We start from the raw sequence: 18,967 nt of genomic DNA on the forward strand, positions 1-18,967 counted from the left end.
TTGTACCTAATAAGCTCCAAATCTAAAACAATTATTATATCATTGATGATCATATTGAAAAAAATGTCTCCAACAATAAGAAAATTCTTTGAGGATATATTTACCCTATAGAATATCATACAAGCAATAAAAGTGGAAACTGTGTAGAAATCAAGTCATGATAAGTAAAAAACAAGACCCAAGGTGTTGTGTCTTCTACTGTTTTATGACTCTGTCAAAATATATCTGTGTATTTGGGGAAAAACAAAAACCCAGAAAAGGAGTACATTAAAATGATAGTTGTATACAAGCTGGTGAGACTATGGATGTTTTTCCTATACTTTGCACACTTGTAGAAGTGTTTTATTACTTTTACCATTTCAAGTAAGAAACCTTGTAGCATATGACTATTTGATACGACACGTAATACCAGATCAGGAATGACACTATATTTTTCTAATATAACACAACGAGTGATTTATTTTTAGGCCAACATCCCAAGCATATACACTCAAATGACTGCTGACCCTTTAGGAGTCACCTATGTGATATTCCAGATTGCTTAGAATAATTTTTCAGCTGCACTCTTGAGCGATATGAATTGGGTATTTCTGGCAACAAAGGTGGGAACATTGGGGCAGAGAACTACATTCAAGAGAAAGATAAGAAGGCTTTCCTGCATCCTGTGAGGGGACATCCCCGGCACGAATGTCCCTAGATGCAGCATTTAGCCAAGGCTGGCCTGAGGCTGCTTGGGCGTGTCGTGTTCAAAGATAATGACAAAAGCATTCTCTTTCTATTATTTCTTTTTCTTACCCCCTGCCTTCCCCTCTTTAGGTTTTCACTGGAATTTTCACAGCGGAAATGTTCCTGAAGCTCATAGCCATGGATCCCTACTATTATTTCCAAGAAGGTTGGAACATTTTTGACGGATTTATTGTCTCCCTCAGTTTAATGGAACTGGGTCTAGCAGACGTGGAGGGGCTTTCGGTGCTGCGATCTTTCCGATTGGTATTCCATATTTCTCCAATTTCTTTTTACATTTCCTATCTTGCAGCTACTAGAAAAAAGTTTTGCATAAGTTAATCTGATGATTTTTTAAAAATTCCTTAGCTGTGTTCTCCTGTTTTCAGTTGGCTATTTATTGTCTTGGCTACTATTTATTGTCTTGGCTACTAAATCTTAAAAACTTTTCTGCTAACTACCTAATATAGAAAGTCGTTTCTAAAATCAGTCAACAAATGGAAATCAATTATCTGAAGCTCCTCAGACAATAATGGTTAATCTAAAAGATGAAGAAGGAGGAGACCCAGGGGCCATTCTGAGATCTAATTTGGATTTGCTAGTGAGCCAATTTCTTTATCTGAACATCTCCCTGAAGTGGCAAAAATTTCTTCTTTTTCTAAGACGGCTCTCCTCATTTCTTCTGTCATGGTGATCCCTTCTAGAAAATGAGAATAAAATAATGTTTTTAAAACTTATATTGAAATTGGTGGTTGATTATCGGTCATTAGCTAAGAAGGATTTTTTTAATATATTGAAGAAGTTAATATTTAAATTACTAAAATGCCTCTGATAGAATAACAGTATCCTCAGAGTAGGATATTGTTCTTCCTGTAAGCATAGGCATAAGTGATGTCCTGATTAAATCCCTTGAGAAGCTGAGTTACCTTTTGTGTAGCCCACTTAGACAAAGCATCGGAAATGGCTTAAGTTTTTTTCTCCTTAATTGGAAGATACCTAAGTACTTCAACTGAAATAGATTTTTTTTCCATCAGGGTATTTGGCATATCTAAGAAAGAAAGTTGAATAAGAGTGAAACTATTTGTAAAACAGAGATCTCGTTCAATCCAAGTCACAAATAACATCTGCCAAGTTTCTGGAACCTCTGCTTACTCATCTTTGGTTAGGATCCAGCCCACAGTAGATTTTTCGAGAATAGTTCTTACTACCTAGAAGACACAGTGAAGGATTAAGAGATAGAAGCCATAGCACTAATATTGTTAATAAATTAAAAGCCAGTCAGAAAGGGAGAAAATATGAGTGACCCAGATTACGCACAGAGCAACGCCTGGTAAATCTGGAACTCTCAGTAAGGCTCAGGTTTTCAACAGAAAAAAAAGTTCAAATCAGTGCTGTTACTTTCTACCAGAACTCCTATTAACATCATGTGATAGTCGTTAACTTACGACATATGACAGTGATCACTGTTCTTGGGGTTCATGCATTATAATTCTCAGGCTATTAGCCAAGACCTTGTGATTAATTACAAAATACAGAAATGTCATGATTGACAGATACCAGAAGTTCTGCCCTCTAAATTAATACCAGTATAGTCCGTTTTCATAAGATGCCCCTACTTGGGGGTTGTGCTTTTCCTCTGGGTTATTCCAAGCATATCACAAAGTTTCACATCAGCCATTGATTATTTACTGGCAAGCAAAAAGAGAGATATGTAGAATTTTTAAATTCTTGCTTTTTTAAGGAGACAGATAGATGACTTATTTTCACTATCCTTACCAAACTGATCTTTTGGTTCACTGCAATCACATTTTCCTTGGTATGACCCTTGAGAAGTCAAGGGAAAATCAGTGGGAAAAGGATATGTTCATGTATGAATTTTTAAAAAGTAGATCAGAGTGGGAGGGTATAGCTCAAGTGGTAGAGCGCATGCTCAGCATACACAAGGTCCTGAGTTCTATCCCCAGTACTTCCTCTAAAAATAAATAAGAAAATGTAATTACCCCCCCCAAAAAATAAATACAATAATTTTTTAAATTAAAAAATTAAATAAAATAAAAAGTAGATCGACCCAGGGACTAACACAGGGGACTAGAGGCAGTATTCTTGGTTCTTAGTTCAACATCTTTCACTTACTGTACAGTTAATCCATTTTCCATTATCTGTGCCTCAGTTTCTCCTATTTTAGTCTAAGATACTGTTAGAAGGTCCTGGAAATTTCCCAAGGGTGTGCAATAAATTTGAGCTGATCATACTAATTTTGTGTTTTTATTGTAGCCATGTGATAAGAATAAATGGATTGAGCATCATTTGGGTTTTGTTTGGGTTCTTTTTCCTTAGCTCCGAGTCTTCAAATTGGCCAAATCCTGGCCCACCCTGAACATGCTGATCAAGATTATTGGAAATTCAGTTGGTGCCCTGGGCAACCTGACCCTGGTGCTGGCCATTATTGTTTTCATCTTTGCCGTGGTGGGGATGCAACTCTTCGGAAAGAGCTACAAAGAGTGTGTCTGCAAGATCAACCAGGACTGTGAACTGCCTCGCTGGCACATGCATGACTTTTTTCATTCTTTCCTCATTGTCTTTCGAGTGTTGTGCGGGGAGTGGATCGAGACCATGTGGGACTGCATGGAGGTGGCCGGCCAGGCCATGTGCCTCATTGTCTTCATGATGGTCATGGTTATTGGCAACTTGGTGGTTAGTACTAACTTGTAGAACTTTTTGTTCTTTGTTCTGAACATCTTACCCTTGACCCAGAAGCCCAGTCTGCTTAGTCTTTCTACTGCCTTCCATGCCTGTGTTGGTTTTTATTCTTTCTTGGCCCAAGAACCCTAAGGTCCAGGTGAAGGAAAGGAGACTGCTGTCTTCAGAGGCCTCCTGGGTCATGAACCCCACAACCTGTCAACCATTTTCCATAGTTACGGAAACAAACCTCAGCAAAGTTAAGTGGCTTTTCCAAAGCCACACAGCTGGTAAATGTCAGGGCTTGTATTACATCCTTGACTTCAGAGTCTGTGCTCTTTATGCTACAGAAGTTTCCTTCATCTAAACCAGAATTTCTCAGCCTCGCCTCTACTGTTGTGGGACTGTCCTTTGTGTTGTAGGCTGTTTGCAGTATCCCTGGCCTCTGCTCTTTACTGGCCAGTAGTGACCCCTCCACCCCAAGTTGTGACAACCAAAAATGTCTCTAGATATTGCCGACTGTCCTTGAGGGGCAAAACTGCCCTCCATTGACAACTACACATCTAAACCATCTCAGGTTTTTATCTCATTTGTATAAATGGCAAATCTCTTTTTTGCTTTACTCTGATCTCTCCACCTGCTGTCTTCTGCCTCTGTGTATAGAGCATTCACCAGTAGAGATTTAACACCTTGTTTCTCAAAGTATCGTCTGAGGACTAGCAGCAACGAGGTCATTGAGAGTGTATTAGAGATACAGAATCCTAGGCCCCTCCTTGGAACTGTTGAACCAGTATCTGCATTTTTAACAAGATCCCCAGGTGGTTCACATGCACACTATGGTCTGACAAGTACCCATCTTTCAGAGCAGGCCGAAGCCCATTTGCAAGTGTAGAGCAAGGCGAGCTGGAAGGAGGCAAACTCAGATGAGCCCTCGTAAGTTCATCCATAGTAGTTCTCTTCCTCTTTCTGCCACGGAGAAGCATATGCCAGTAGGGGTTCCTACTCACCAGCCTCTGGACCAGCCGTGGGCGCCCTGTTCTTTCACCGGACCTATAAAAATAAACACTGTAGTGTTTCTTATTCACTCCCGTTCTCCATTCCCAGCCACCTTCCCCTCAGTCCCAATCCCTCTAGTCTTTCCGCTCCTTCAGTGAACACAGCTACTGCCTACTGGTAGGTAGTGGGGTCGGCATTGCCAGCCTGACCTCCCACCCTTCCTCTAGTCTCCTGTCCTCAGTTGTCTCAAGGACACCTCCCCGTGACTGTCTACAGATAGCTGAGCACATGCCACTATCATTTCAGCTTCTGTGACACCTTTCCCAGTTCCCCGTGGCTCAGTCCTTCTGCCCATCTAGTCTCTAGGCATCTGTAAGTCTCTTCTGACTGTTCTCTCCGCTCCTGATAGATATCTGATATCGTTCATATGTATTTCTCCTTAGCATTTCTGTACCTCCATTTTTCTTCGTAGTATTTCTAAGATCTGCCCCCTCCTTTCCATTTCTGTAACCCATCTAGTGTTTCTAAAATTGTGATGAAGACCACCTTCATCACAGTCTCCTGAGTTCCACTCATTAAAAAAGGCCAAGTCCCAGGCCCTACACCAGATCTACTGAATCAGAATCTTTCAGGTGAGGCCAAGGAAATGCTTGTTTTTAACAAGCATCCCGCCCCAGGAGAGTCTTCTGCATGCTTCGGTTTGAGATTGCTATAACCTAATCCAGACCCTTATCAACTTATGCAAGTAACAGTCTCCTAACCCCTAGTCCCCGCCTCTGTATGTAGCCAATAGGAATGACTTTCTCAAGTCTCTGTCATCATGGGTGACTCCTTTACTCAAGGACCAGTAGTGGATCCAGTGAAATAAAATTCAGATCTTTCAGCCTGGCCTTCAGAGCCCTCTCCAACTCACCCCCATTTTACCAACTATATTCCTTTGTAATTCTACAAATGGCCCAGGGAATCTAAATACATATAGTTCATGTATTGTTTCCATTTCTGCCACTCTGCACATATGATTATCTCCACCTAAAATGTATGCCTTACTCTTCTTCAGAAGTGTGACAAAGTAAGGGCCAGGTGTAGATCAAGAAGTGAACACCTCTCCCACTTTTCAAAAGTAAGTCTTAATGAAAATAAATTAATTAATCTTAATGCCCAATGTGGTAAAATAGGAAAAAAGAGTGTAAATCAATAAAGCTTGTTTCTGATGGCTTGACACTTATGATATACAACAAAACACGAAAGTCACCATCACTATCTTGTTAAAGCTATTTTATTTTGATAAATGTTAGGAAAACAAAAGAATTAATTCTTAAGATAAGTGATGTGAAATATATTTCAGTTCCACCTTCTGAATTTGTTGTTTGAAAGTATCACTCTCCAAGCCTAATTTTTTTTTCCAACCTGGGTCCTTCAAGACATTTACTGCTCATAACACATGGTATCTATGCACTCTTTGGTCCTCCCCAGTAATCCACATCCACCTTTTTGTTTTTATTTTGGGGGAATTTCCTTCCAAAGTGGATACAGCCTTTGCTTTTGCTGATTATAAGAAAAGCAGTATATGTTAGGGTACATATATATGTATGTAAAAGTATGAAAGAACCAAGAAAAAGGGTGCTAAACTCCTTGTATTACAGCCAAGACCAAACAAAATGCCCACCTGGTGACATGAGCATTTAAAACAATATGTGGGTCAAACAAAACACAGTACGAACTTTTGAGTCTTTCACATAAGTTCATGGGCTTCCGGTTTGCAACCCTAGTTTAGTGGATAACTTTACCTAATACCGTTCTACATTCACTCCCGTTTTTCCTGATGCTCCTGGCACAGGTGCTGAACCTGTTTCTGGCCTTGCTCCTGAGCTCCTTCAGTGCCGACAACCTGGCAGCCACAGATGATGATGGGGAAATGAACAACCTGCAGATCTCAGTAATCCGGATCAAGAAGGGTGTGGCTTGGACCAAACTGAAAGTGCACGCCTTCATGCAGGCCCACTTCAAGCAGCGTGAGGCCGATGAAGTGAAACCCCTGGATGAGCTGTATGAAAAGAAGGCTAACTGCATCGCCAACCACACCGGCGCCGACATCCACCGGAACGGTGACTTCCAGAAGAATGGCAACGGCACGACCAGCGGCATCGGCAGCAGCGTGGAGAAGTACATCATTGATGAGGACCACATGTCCTTCATCAACAACCCCAACTTGACCGTGCGAGTGCCCATTGCTGTAGGCGAGTCTGATTTTGAGAACCTCAACACAGAGGACGTTAGCAGCGAGTCGGATCCTGAAGGCAGCAAAGATGTAAGGTCCTAGCCTAGAAACCAGTCTTGATCCTGTGTGAGAACAAACAGGGCTTTGTCCACTCCAGAGATTGGTTCAGCCATGGGCCTGGCAGAGAGATTCTGGAATAGCCCACTCTCAACTTTGAGAACCAACCCTACCCACCCCCGTGGTTATTCTAGATGAGCTGGGTTCCTGAGATGTTCCCAGATCTGTCTCCATTGCTTCTGGATCATCTGGATTAGAGACTGGAGGAAACCCTTTGAATACTCCCCTGCCATTAATCTGAGCTGTATCACTGACACCGACCTATAGCCACATTTGGTTTAGGGTGGATCATTGTCATCGGTGTGGGGGCTTTAATGTTATACCCCATCCTGACAAGTTTTGAGGGCCCCATGGTGATTGTTTGCCTGTGATGACCTGGATGATGATGAGTGTGTAATAAGAATTAGAGCTGGTACGCCTTCTGTACCAAAGGTAGTGGCATAGTCAATATAAAGGGGACAGGATGCTGCAGAGTTGCTCATCTCCCTTCTCCTTGTGTGTCTAGAAACTGGATGATACTAGCTCCTCTGAAGGAAGCACCATCGATATCAAACCAGAAGTAGAAGAAGTCCCTGTGGAACAGCCTGAAGAATACCTGGATCCCGATGCCTGCTTCACGGAAGGTGAGAGGGGGCAGGGAGAGGGGCTGGGCATGTGGCACTCGCACTGCTCACGGGTGTCTTCCAGGGTCAGCGCCATCTTCAAGGCCTTTGTTCCCCACCTCATTTTGAGGGAAGTTGATACTATTTTCCCTATGTGATTCTTAGCTGTAACAAGTTTCTGTTCTCAGACTTTTCTTTAGCCATTTTCTCTTGTCATCAGCTCAGAAATTTCCGTTAGAAAAGCCTGTTCTGTCATGGCTGTGTCTGCCTCCTGACCTCCCTTTTCTCCTCCCACTCGCTGCTGCTTTATAGGACATCTTCCCAACTCCAGAGGGCCTTTCCCTGGTAGCCTGGCAGCGTAGCCTCAGCCCTGCCACCCTCTCCATTTCTGAGTCAGACATTCTGATTCGGCCACTGTCCTCCTGGCTGTGTGGTAGGGCAGCGTCTGGTGGGGCCTGGGAGAAGGAGGAGAGGGCAGCCCTGGGCAGGGCACGTCCCTCGGTCTGACCTGCCTCTCCTGCTGGTGGCAGGTTGTGTCCAGCGATTCAAGTGCTGCCAGGTCAACATTGAAGAAGGGCTAGGCAAGTCTTGGTGGATCCTGCGGAAGACCTGCTTCCTCATCGTGGAGCACAATTGGTTTGAGACCTTCATCATCTTCATGATTCTCCTCAGCAGCGGCGCCCTGGTGAGGTCCAGGGGAGAGGACGAGGAGGGACTGGCTGGGAACGGGCTATAGGAATTTGTGGGAAAGACTGGGTAGACTCAGCTCCTCTGAGAACACAGCTTGGCTGTGGCCCCAAGGACAATGACCTACTAAAGTGTTTGGGCTGGTGTTTCTAGCCTTTGGGACTAGAATTCACATGTCCACATCTTCATCTTTAGACTCGGCACAATCCCTCTTAAGCCTAAGACCCGACCTTTTGATCAGGATGAGAATACACATTATTACCAAGTTCTTCACTGCTTAGTTTGCCCCATTCTAAACCACTTCCTAAAATGAACTTCCTTTTCTCACCTGGTGCCCTGAATCTCTCATTCTTGGCTTTTCAGTTGCCCAAAATAGAAGGGAGGTGGTGTTCCTTCGCCCGCTCTGCCCTCACAGCTTGCTGGATTTGGAGATCCCGTGGCGTTAGCAGATATTCAGAGTCAGATCTCTGGTACAGGGTTATTTATATTCACGTGCTTGCAAGTGCTTGTCATTGATCAGCAAGGCTCACGGGCACTGAACGCGCAGGCTCCTCCCGGCTAGCACACATTCTCTTGGCGTTTGCTTTCATTTTTAGCTGGATTTCTACCTGAGGAGACCTGGACAGGGGCTGTGTGAGGGAGCTATTTCCTACTTGGGTAGATTTGGGGACAGCAGGGACTACAGACGCTACACATCTTCCTTCTTCTGATTAAGGGAAAGGAAGAGAATGCAGGGTTTTGAAGTGTTTTTAAAGAAGGTGGGCACGTTCATGTAGTTGTGGAATCAAAGCCTAATCTGGAAGCAAAAAATCACAAGCGAGAAATCCTAGCTTTGGTGTTAAAGATCCCCCAGTGACTTGGGAAGTTTCCGTGACGGGTGAGGCAGGAGAGTAAGAGGCGTGGGGAAGAAGGGCCCCGCATGGGGAGGACCAGGGGAGTCAGGGGAGGTCTGTGTGGGAAGCATCAGGACCAGAGCAGGAGGCGGAAGAGCTGACTTGGAAGGCTTGATCTGAGCGAAGGGGAGCCAGGCCGTCCTGCCCGCCCCCGGGGCCATTTACTGCATCAACGGGCGTTCACTCAGCACTTCCACTCAGCACTTCCCGAGGGGCTGTGGAGGCCCCCACGGTGACAGCACGGCTCTGCCCTTGTGAGAGGAGGAGCAGACTCAGGCCAGGGATTGGAGGAGGGTCTTTTGTTGTTTTGTCATCACTGTTCTTCAAATCTAGTGAGTAAAAACCTAAAATAAGAGAGGACATGCCTCCCCCTCGGATGCTTCTCTCCCCATCTCTCCAAGAGAATAAAAGCAGCAGTGAACAGGAGTATTCAGCCTTCTTTTCTGCTACCTGTGGGGGCACTGGGCTGAGGACATGAAGACCCTGCACAGTAGTGGGCCTGAGCCCCAAGAATAGTGAAGTGAAGCCACAGCTAAAATGCCCAGGAAAAGACTAGAATGTGGTTGTGAGGAGACCTCAGGGGGGAGTAGAGCCCGAGTGACGGGAAGACCAGTGTCAGCATCTCACACATGTCGGGTTAGAGAATGGGTCAGACGGAGGGCGGGGGAAGCTTGACGCAGAAGCTGGAGCCTTTCCCGTTGAGCGGAGAGGACTTACGTTTACTGAGACCCTGAGAAGGACTGTGGACGCGTGAGCTCTGTCCCCACTGCTCGGCGATGAACTGGCGCGCCTGCTGTCCCTGTGCCTCTGTTTTGGAAGGAGAGTCTACAGGCAGGCCGACTCTGTCCTTCCTTCTGGAACTGTTCAGAGCAGGCGCCTCCACTGCAGGGCATGGACCCTTTGTCCCAGCTCCAGTTTCTTTCTCATGCTTCAGGGATTCCCTCCCGTCAGCGCAGAACGCCTGCAGCCCACCTCCCTGCACGCGCCAGGGCTCAGGCCTCCGCATCACGGAGTCCCGTCATTCGGGAGTCCCAGAGGAATGAAGGAGTGTTAAGAGTCTCTTCCCCCGGGTATCTTCCAGCCCTGTAACCCTCCACCTGTCTCTGTGGTGTCAGGGGTCAAAAGGAGAAAAACTTCTGTCATATAAATGTGTATAGTGTCAGCAAGGACATGGACAAATCAGAACCTTCTTAAGACTGCTGCTGGGGATGTAAGCTGCTGCAGCCACTTTGGAAAACAGTTTGGCAGCTCCTCAAAAAATTAAACTTGAGTTACCAAGTGATCCAGCCATTCCGCTCCTAGGTATTCCAAGAGGAATAAAAACATGTCCGCGTGAAACTTGCACACACGTGTTCACAGCAGCATTACTCACAATAGCCACAAAGTAAAAACAGCACAAATGTCCATCAGCTGATGAAGGGTAAACAAAAGTGCTATAACCATACACTGGCATGTTACTCATCAATTTAAAAAAATGACAAATGAGGGATGCCGAGGGATGCCTCAACATGGGTGAACTTTGAAAATACTATTCTCAGTTAAAGAAGCCGGTCACAAAGGACCACACATTATATGATACCACTTACACAGAATGTCCAGAAGGAGCAGATCTGTGGAGATGGAAGTAGATTAGCGGTTGCCGAGGACTAGGAGGCGATCAGGAGACTGGAGGGTATGGGATTTCTTTTTAGGGTAATGAAAAATATCCTAAAAGTGATTTTGGTGCTGGATACACAGCTCTGAATATATTAATAGCTATTGGATTGTACACTTTAAATAGTTGAATTGTGTGATATGCAAATTATGTCTCAATAAAACTGTTTAAAAAAAAAAAAGCCACGTGTGGCAAGAGAGTAGAGTGAGACAGGAAGCTGGTGATGGGCCCACCACAGGTGGGAGGGCTGCCGCGGGGGCGGTACTCCGTGTGCTCATTTACCTTTAGGCACTACAGGCAGCTGCCTTCTCTTTTTCAGGCCTTCGAGGACATCTACATCGAGCAGAGAAAGACCATCCGTACCATCCTGGAATACGCTGACAAAGTCTTCACCTACATCTTCATCCTGGAGATGTTGCTCAAGTGGACCGCCTATGGCTTCGTCAAGTTCTTCACCAATGCCTGGTGCTGGCTGGACTTCCTCATTGTGGCTGTACGTGTCCTGCTTTCTACTTCCCACCCCTGCCAGCAGGAAAACAAAAACAGGGATTGTCCTTCCTTGAATGTCTGGAGTTGCCAGGGGGCCCAGGGTGTAGGACAAGATGTAGATGTAGGTTTGGGGAAAGTGCCTTTCAGAGCACTCGGATCTTAACTTTGGGAAGGGCCTCTGGGGTCCCTGCGTTTGCTCCAGGGACTAAGTAACCAGCTCTTTACTCTGGTGGCTCGGCTTAGAAGACTCAGAGATTAGGAATGGGGAGTGGAACCCCTGGTGTCAAAGCCTGGTTATTAGGCTGGGAACAGGAGGCTTCTTGCCCCAAACCAGCAGGGTGTCCTCTTTCTGCTGCCAGGAGAGGGCTGAGAGACTGAGGTGGTGCCGTGGGACGGAGGTGCTGGTGGGGCCGGGTAGACTCTCCTGCTGACCGTTCCCATGGATACTTCCATCCAACTCGGGTCTTCATACCAGACTCATCTGAACGAGTCAGTCTATCAGGGAGAGGGGAGTTTACACCAAAATAGACCCCGCTTCTTCCCACACATTGCCATTTCCACAGTGGTGATCAAACATTTTTTTAAAAAATCCTTTTTCCCTCCAGGTTTCAAGACCATCTCCAAGGCTCGGTGGCCTTCCCCTCCCATGTTACTTTTCAGAGTGGAAGCTGCACCGTCTGTAACTGTTTCTCACCCACCAGCGCTTGGCCCTTGTTGGGTCTTCTGACCACGGATGGGTGCTTCTTATTCTGTGTAATCACTAAAGCTTTTTTTTTTCCAGTCAAATCAGTATTTGAAGACAAGAATGATTGGGAATTTCAGGAGCAGGGCCAATGGAGAATTCACTTCCTTCTGAGGGCTGAGAAGTGCCAGGAGAGTGGAGTGTTTGGAGGCTGGCTTGGTACATTTAGGATGTAGGCTTCATTGGCTGTGTGGTGAATGGCCTAGAGAGCGCCCTGGGATCCCTCACGGAGCGGTAGGGACACAGCCGGAGCGGCGCCCTGCACCCGTGACGCTCTCTGCTGTTACTGCGCTCCCTCCCCAGCACAGTGTCTGCACGGTTAGCCGCCCCTTCCACGAGCTGTCACCATCCTCATGTCTACATTCCCCGTTCCAAAAAGTAAGCCTAAAGGGGGGTGAGGAGGTCACAGTCTGCCCTCTGCCCTTACAGTGAACAAGAGAGGTGCTGCCCCAGGTGCTGCCAGCACGATACCCTCCTAGCGAGAGATGTCAGCACTCCCTTCAGCAAGCGTTGACAGCACCTTATGATGGAAGGGCCTCGACCTCCTACAAATGGAAAGCTTTTGAGTTCTAAGAATTAAGGAATAGGCTTGGGATAAGGCCCAGAGAACTAAAGTGACCCTGGGCTAGCTCTCTGCACAGAACAGGGAAAGTGCCCTGGAGTCTTCGTGTTACTGTAGCTCCTCAGGGCCACTTAGAGTCAGACAGGACACCCGTGGGAGTCCTGGAAGCCCTTCATCTTCTGGACTTCCCAAGAACTCAGACAGATACATCTCTGCTGCACTCCAACAGCCCTGGGGAAGCTGTGCTTTGGGACAAATCTTCCCCACGGTGACTGCCTCCTGTCCACTCCAACCTGAACTCTCCTCCTCTTCTCCCTGGGGAGGGCAGCCCCACAATCAAGGGTATAATCCAGTATCCCACATTCCTCTGTACCCAGATAAGCTGCTAAAAGCATTAACAATCCTGCACATCACCATTTATTTAGCAGATATTTTTAGCACTTTTTATACTTGGTGGCAGGAAAACAAAAAGCATGATAAAGGTATGTAGCCACCTAGCAATAATATTTAAATCCCCCTCGCTTTAGGGAGTTGCTGGATTCTTACAATGCCACGTAAGGCCTTGACACTGGCTCCTGAGGACACCTCTGTACAGTTATTAGTGAACACATATAAATGAAATACCATTCTCTGTGTAGAACTGTCCCAGAAGCCACTGGGACTCACAGGGGACAGGCAGGCCTGGTGCTGGCCCCTGAGAGGCTCACGCTGGCTTGCCGGGCCACTCTGACCTGATTCCAGGCTAGTGGGAATCCAGCCCTCTGAGAACGAGGCTCGCCCAGGACCCTCCTTCTGTGTTCTCTCGGACAGAACAATGCATTTCTTCACGTATCAAATGTTTATTGAGCATCCTCAACACAAAGTCTCCTGCCAGGTGTTGTGAGGGACACAGAAAGTAGGAGACAAGGGCACTCCTGTCACAGGGGTGCAAAGATGAGATGTAGACACAGACAAGTGCAGTGTGAAGCAGAGTGTGCTAAGCGGGGGCAGTCCCCGTCCATACCAAGGCTGCCCTGTTAGCCACTTTTGAGCCGTGGATGGAGAATATGGCTTAAACTGACACCTGGAACTGTCAAGTTTTCACTGTCCTTTCAGTTAAAATGTCTCATGCCTTTGGCATTTTAGAACATCCAGCAGGTGTAAATTTTAGGTCCTAATTTAGCAGCATCTTTGGCTCTCTTTCTCCCATTTCATCCGCCGGTGGCTTGACGTCTGAATCTGCATTCACCATGTTTGATTCCCTAACAGATTTTCATTCTTCCTTGTTGCCCCTTATAGCTGCCAAAAGTACTTTCTAGAATCATGGGGATAATCTAGACAACTTCCAAGGTTAACTCTTCGTCTGAAAGCCACGGCAGTGCCCAGAGACAACATTTTCTTTTACGCAGGTCCTTGGCTGCACTGGAGAGCTTGTCCTGTAAAAGAATTTTGTCATCTTTTCCCAGGGGAATTTACGCCATCACATCCAGAGATTAGCCAGCATATCAGTTCCGGGGATGCGAACTTCCAGAGACCACTCATCTCCTGAATTCAGACTACTGAAAACATTCTCCATTTGAAAATGTTCATGTCATTTTGAAAAAGTCACCCAGTGTCTCTCCCTTTTTTCCTATGCCTGCAGCCACGGATACCCTGGATTTTGACTTCTCCTCAACTCCTTTTTTTTTCCCCCAGGTTTGATTCTTTCCTTAAAGTATACTTTAAGCAGTGCTCTGATTATCTCCAGTGGGGGTTTAACATGGAGACTCAGAAGATTATAAAACCATTCTCAACTGCTAAGGAGTAGCCCAGATAGGACCCTTAGTTACTGATCCTGACTTGGGAAATCCTGTCCAGGTTGATCAGTTGAGTGGCAGCATTTAAAGCCAGCCTCTGAATTGGCATCTATACCTCATCTACCCTTCTTCCAACTTTAGGCCTATTTGTTATCATATAAATCACCCCCCGCTCCCTGCAAAGAGCTGGGGGCTTCTTGCTTTTTATGGGGTCTGTAGCCACTCAAGGCTTAGCTTTTTTCAGTCTTTACTGCCATGGTTTCATAGGATGAAGTTCAGTCAGGGGTATTTTGAACTCAGGTTTGATTAAAAGAGCTTATCTTCAGATGGACCTATTAAGGTTTCACTAAGAATTTGGCGATTTTAGATTCTTTGGGGTAAGAGTTAGCTGCACTTGGCAATAGAGGGCAAAAGACTTCTCCGTGTAAATTCTTACCGTTGATGATGGAGCGAAAGTGATTGATTGGTACCACTGTGTTCTAGATAAGACTTTTGAGACCCTTGTTTTGAACAGAAATTAAACTCTGAACCATCTGCCCTTCAAAGAACATCAGTAGCCTAGAGCGCAATGCCAGATTTGCTTTGGATCCTGCCTGGGACTCCAGAGAAGAGACCTACACTAATGGACTATGAGGACAGGCGTAATTGCAGCTTCACACCCCTTTTTAAAACTGAAACCTTTGAGCCTGCTCATCCCTGACCTTCACTAGGTCACTGACCTGCTAATTCTACCCCTGCCAGCCTACTGCTTAATTATACAGGTCTTGTTTTTTTTTTTTTTTCTTTTAGTGTTTTATACAATTCAGAGATACAGAATCAAGAAGTAAATCCCTCAGCAACAAATGAAAGTTAAGTTGTGGATTGTTTCTTTCTTTTTTTTTTTTTTTCTTGCCTCCAAATTTGCTTTAAAATATCAATTTAGGCTAAGCAGGTCTGTAACCACTACTTCCTAGTAGAAGGAATTTAAGAATTGTTGATGGGAACATCTTAATGTGTCCAAAAAATTTCTGATGCAATATAAGGGGAATACTGCTCTAAGGAACATGAGCCCAAACATTCTAACAAAAGGTGTCTCAGGTCTGGTGCCCCTGAATAGCTCCGTCTCTTTCTCAGGTTAGGCCCAGGCAGCCCTAGGTGTAGGTGAGGGGTCCGCATGGTAATAGGTGAGTTTGCCTCTGGAAGAGCAGGAAAGCATATGACCTTGACACTAGGCCTAGAGCCCAGACTGCTTCTCCCCAGGATGGCCATGTATTCAGCTCCAGGGTGTTCAGATCCCGTAATCCTGTTGGGGTTTGCCATCCAGCCTGCCTGTAGGGGAGATGACCTGTCCATGGGAGAAGGAGCTCCAGCCTGGGGATCAGGAATGTGGGCCTTTAATCCTGGCTCCAAAATGGCCAGTGTGACACTGGGCAGATTCTTGTGTATGGGTCTCAATTTCCTCATCTATAAATACAATTTTAAAACCTTTTCCAAGAGCCCTTCGAGCTCTTATTCTGATGACAAGAGTAATAGAAAGACTGTCCTGGGAAGGACAGACCTGAGGCCTGTTCTTTTGGGACTGTTCGGGAGAGATCGAATGGGGTATAAGAGGAAATATGCATTGAGTTGTCCAAACCCACCCAAATTCTCATGGCTGTGAAAGAGTCATGGTTATAGTTAAAAGATGGAAGGGTTTTTGCAGTTAAAAGTGAGAGAGAGAGAATGACTTTAAGGGAGACCCAAACTTCTGTCCAGAAGTTTCTTCCCTGGGTCCTTTTCTTGTTGGGCACTGCCAAGTCAGTTGTGATACTTACCGAATGTGTTTCCTTCTTGATGTAGTAACTCATCCAATTCTCAAACAAATGGTTTCTTGTCAACCAGGAGTGAGAGAGCTTGTCCCTGTTGGAAATCCATGGTGAATGAGCTGAGGAGGGGGCAGCCGTGTGGAGTGTGTGTATTTATCTGTATTCTTTTCCATAGGTACCATTAAATTTGTCTGGCTTAATTTAATGGGAACTTCTGGGACCTGCAGAGACTGTAAAGGGCGAGGGTAAGGTTCTTGTCATCTGTTCAGGCTCCTCTCCTTCCAGTGGAACTTCCTCATTCTCCCTCTCCCTCAGCCTCTCCCCTTCGCCAACTTGTATGTCTGTCCCACCGCCCTCTCTGGACTTCCTCTGCCCTTTGTGTTTTCTCTCCTGCCTCTCAACCACCTTTCCTTCCAGGTCGTTTGAGTCCAAGTTGAAGTAGGCAGCTGGTGTTACCCACTTCCTCTTCCGGGGGGGCGGGGCCCAATCTGTATAATCAGTGCTAGGGGCTTTATTCTAACACTCTGGAACCTCTGTTTTCTTTTTTTTTTTTTCTTTTTTTCCCTTTTGTTTCCTTTTTTGTTTTTGTTTTTGTTTTTCTCTTCTGTTTCCGTGTAGGTCTCTTTAGTCAGCCTTATAGCTAATGCCCTGGGCTACTCGGAACTAGGTGCCATAAAGTCCCTTAGGACCCTAAGAGCTTTGAGACCCTTAAGAGCCTTATCACGATTTGAAGGGATGAGGGTAAGATACTAAGAGCAGCTGATCCTTCTGCATGCCAGTGGAAACTGTTTAAGCATGCTAGAACTGATCACATGGTGGGAAGATCATTCAAACACAAACTTTGTGATGCAGCTGCTGATTCGATCCTCCACACTCTCCCCGCACCTGCCCCGTGCGAAGGGGAGTTGCATCGAGCTGCCTCATCACATTAATACTGGCCCCACCCCAACAACATGCCATCGCAGAACATGTTAACATTGGCTATTCTCATTTGGCCTGGCTTACCTGTAGCACTTGGGGCGGCTTTCTGGGCTGTTGATTTACTAGGGAGAATCACCAGGTGCAAAGAAGGGGAATTGTAATCCACAGACCCACTGAAAAGCAGAAGCCACAGGCAGGGAGAGTGCCGTGTAGGGGCGTCAGCCAGGTGGGGACTGTGGCCTTAGAGTCACTGAGAAAGTGGCTGAGAAGGGACTTGAAGATGTGGCGGGCCTGGAGTTGGGGACGGAGCAGAATTGGGCATGGGCCTGGGAAAAGAAAAGCTTTCCTTTCTATTCTGATTCCTCTTATTGCACCTTGTTGTTCTCAGCTCAGTCCCGTAAGGACTGGCAGCCTCTGTCTGATAGCAAAGCTTTCCTCCTCACCCCCCACCCCTCTGCCCACGCTATATGGTCCCCTATTCTAACACTGTCGAGATAACCAGGTACGATGCTAGATGGCTATCAGCTAGTTCTCCTGAAATTTCTCAACAACTGCTATTCCTGTTGATACTCCGCCCAAATCCAAATGGTGCAAGGTGCTGTCACCCTGCCGACCTAGAAATAAGGCTCCCTCTTGGTGCCTTTTTGCTGTCTCTCTTGGCTAAAAATTGTGTGTGCGTGCATGCACGTGCGCGCACACACACACACACAAACACAAGTCGATTTCCTAAACTCAAGTGGACAAACTGGCTTTCCGTGGTAATAGTTGTCCCATAGTAATCAGAGAGGTCTGTTATACTTAACGATACCAAGAAAACTCATTTTAATTCAGATACTGAATACATGCAGGAGAGCAAACCAGAGGATATGTTTTTAAATATACAGATATCAGAATGTAGGAATAAAAATTAGACTGTTGTGATAGTCCACATGAAGCAAGACTAATCAGAGAAACCAGGTACCAGGACAGTGCTGCTTCATTCAGCCCTCATCTGTGGTCCATGGCCACTGTTCCATGAAGCCACCCACTTGTACAGGAAGATGGAAAATTCACTGGGACTTGGCAATGTTATTGTATTATTTTAGTTTATTCAGACAAATGGTTTCTGCAAGAAATTTGCATTTCTCCTGTAGCACAGTCACAGTTCGGTTTATAAGCTTTCTGCAACCCACCTGAAACCATCTGCAGGAAGGTCAGTTCCACAGCAGCATAAATTTATTTTAATTTAATTTAAACAAAACTTGGGATTCTAAGTCTTTCTCCCACCGATAAGAGAGATATCAGAATGTGTGCCATCAGGTCATTATTATGCTTGGGCTAAATTTAAGGAGAGAGAATATATTGCAGAGGGTTCAGTGACTGAAGTGGCCATGGTGTCATTTAAAATAGGATTAGAATGCTTCGCTCCTCCTCCACCTACCCACTTTCAAAAGGGGTTAAATCATTTTTTAGTAAATCATTCTAGTTTTGTTACAGAGTTGATAATCTGTTTTGGTCACTGAAACCTGAACTAAAAGAAGGCTGTTGAAGACGATAATTGCAGCATTGTACCTGACCTCAGTAGCCTCCGATCCTCCACATGCCCCAAGAAGGATCCCGGGTCTCCTAAGACGGGCCTGGTAATACCCAAAGCAAACTTGAAAAACATGCCCACCTGACGCTCGCTCCTGACTTTCGCCCTCTGGGTGCTCTCTGGGTGCCCACTACTGCCAGTCCCGCCCTGGGGCAGAAGGAGTCCTCAGGGACCAGCTGCTGCCAGTTGGCTCACGCGGAGAGTATTGGAATAGTCTGAACACAGGAGCGCTTTGCGTGGCCACCCTTCTTCCCTTTGGCTCCTCCTCTCCTCACCTTCCCTGGACGCACAGTTTCCATTCTCTCAGAACTTTTACTTGTCACCTTCCAAGTCGTTTAGGAGCCAAGAGATCCAAAATGGGTGACCAGAAGAGTAGAAAGTTTTATTTGAAAAGCACTTAGTAAGTGAAGGTTTTTTCAAAGGAGATAATGTGGGCAAGAACAAGTTTGAGCCCAAAGCCAGGATTTCAAACAATAAAAGTTCAGTAAAGGGAGCTCTGGTATAGGATGTGACCTCATGTGGTTGACTCCAGTCACCGATAGCATGGCCACT

General features: G+C 45.8%; 1 protein-coding gene across 6 annotated transcripts in view; it reads left to right on the forward strand.

Moving 5' to 3' along the window:
* Positions 1 to 18,967, forward strand: part of SCN8A (sodium voltage-gated channel alpha subunit 8) — a 180,078-nt gene that overhangs the window by 136,953 nt on the left and 24,158 nt on the right. For 4 of the 6 annotated variants that reach the window (XM_031462534.2, XM_064490997.1, XM_064490996.1 and 1 more), the window contains 7 exons: positions 817 to 990; positions 3,061 to 3,417; positions 6,236 to 6,706; positions 7,239 to 7,356; positions 7,866 to 8,020; positions 10,889 to 11,062; positions 16,540 to 16,662. In XM_031462534.2, coding sequence (XP_031318394.2) covers positions 817 to 990; positions 3,061 to 3,417; positions 6,236 to 6,706; positions 7,239 to 7,356; positions 7,866 to 8,020; positions 10,889 to 11,062; positions 16,540 to 16,662 — 1,572 coding nt within the window. The remainder of the gene's footprint in view (positions 1 to 816; positions 991 to 3,060; positions 3,418 to 6,235; positions 6,707 to 7,238; positions 7,357 to 7,865; positions 8,021 to 10,888; positions 11,063 to 16,539; positions 16,663 to 18,967) is intronic. The other 2 variants (XM_064490999.1, XM_064490998.1) reach the window with 1 other exon arrangement.

The sequence above is a fragment of the Camelus dromedarius genome, chromosome 11, assembly GCF_036321535.1.
Source record: "Camelus dromedarius isolate mCamDro1 chromosome 11, mCamDro1.pat, whole genome shotgun sequence".
NCBI classification, from domain to species: Eukaryota; Metazoa; Chordata; class Mammalia; order Artiodactyla; family Camelidae; genus Camelus; species Camelus dromedarius.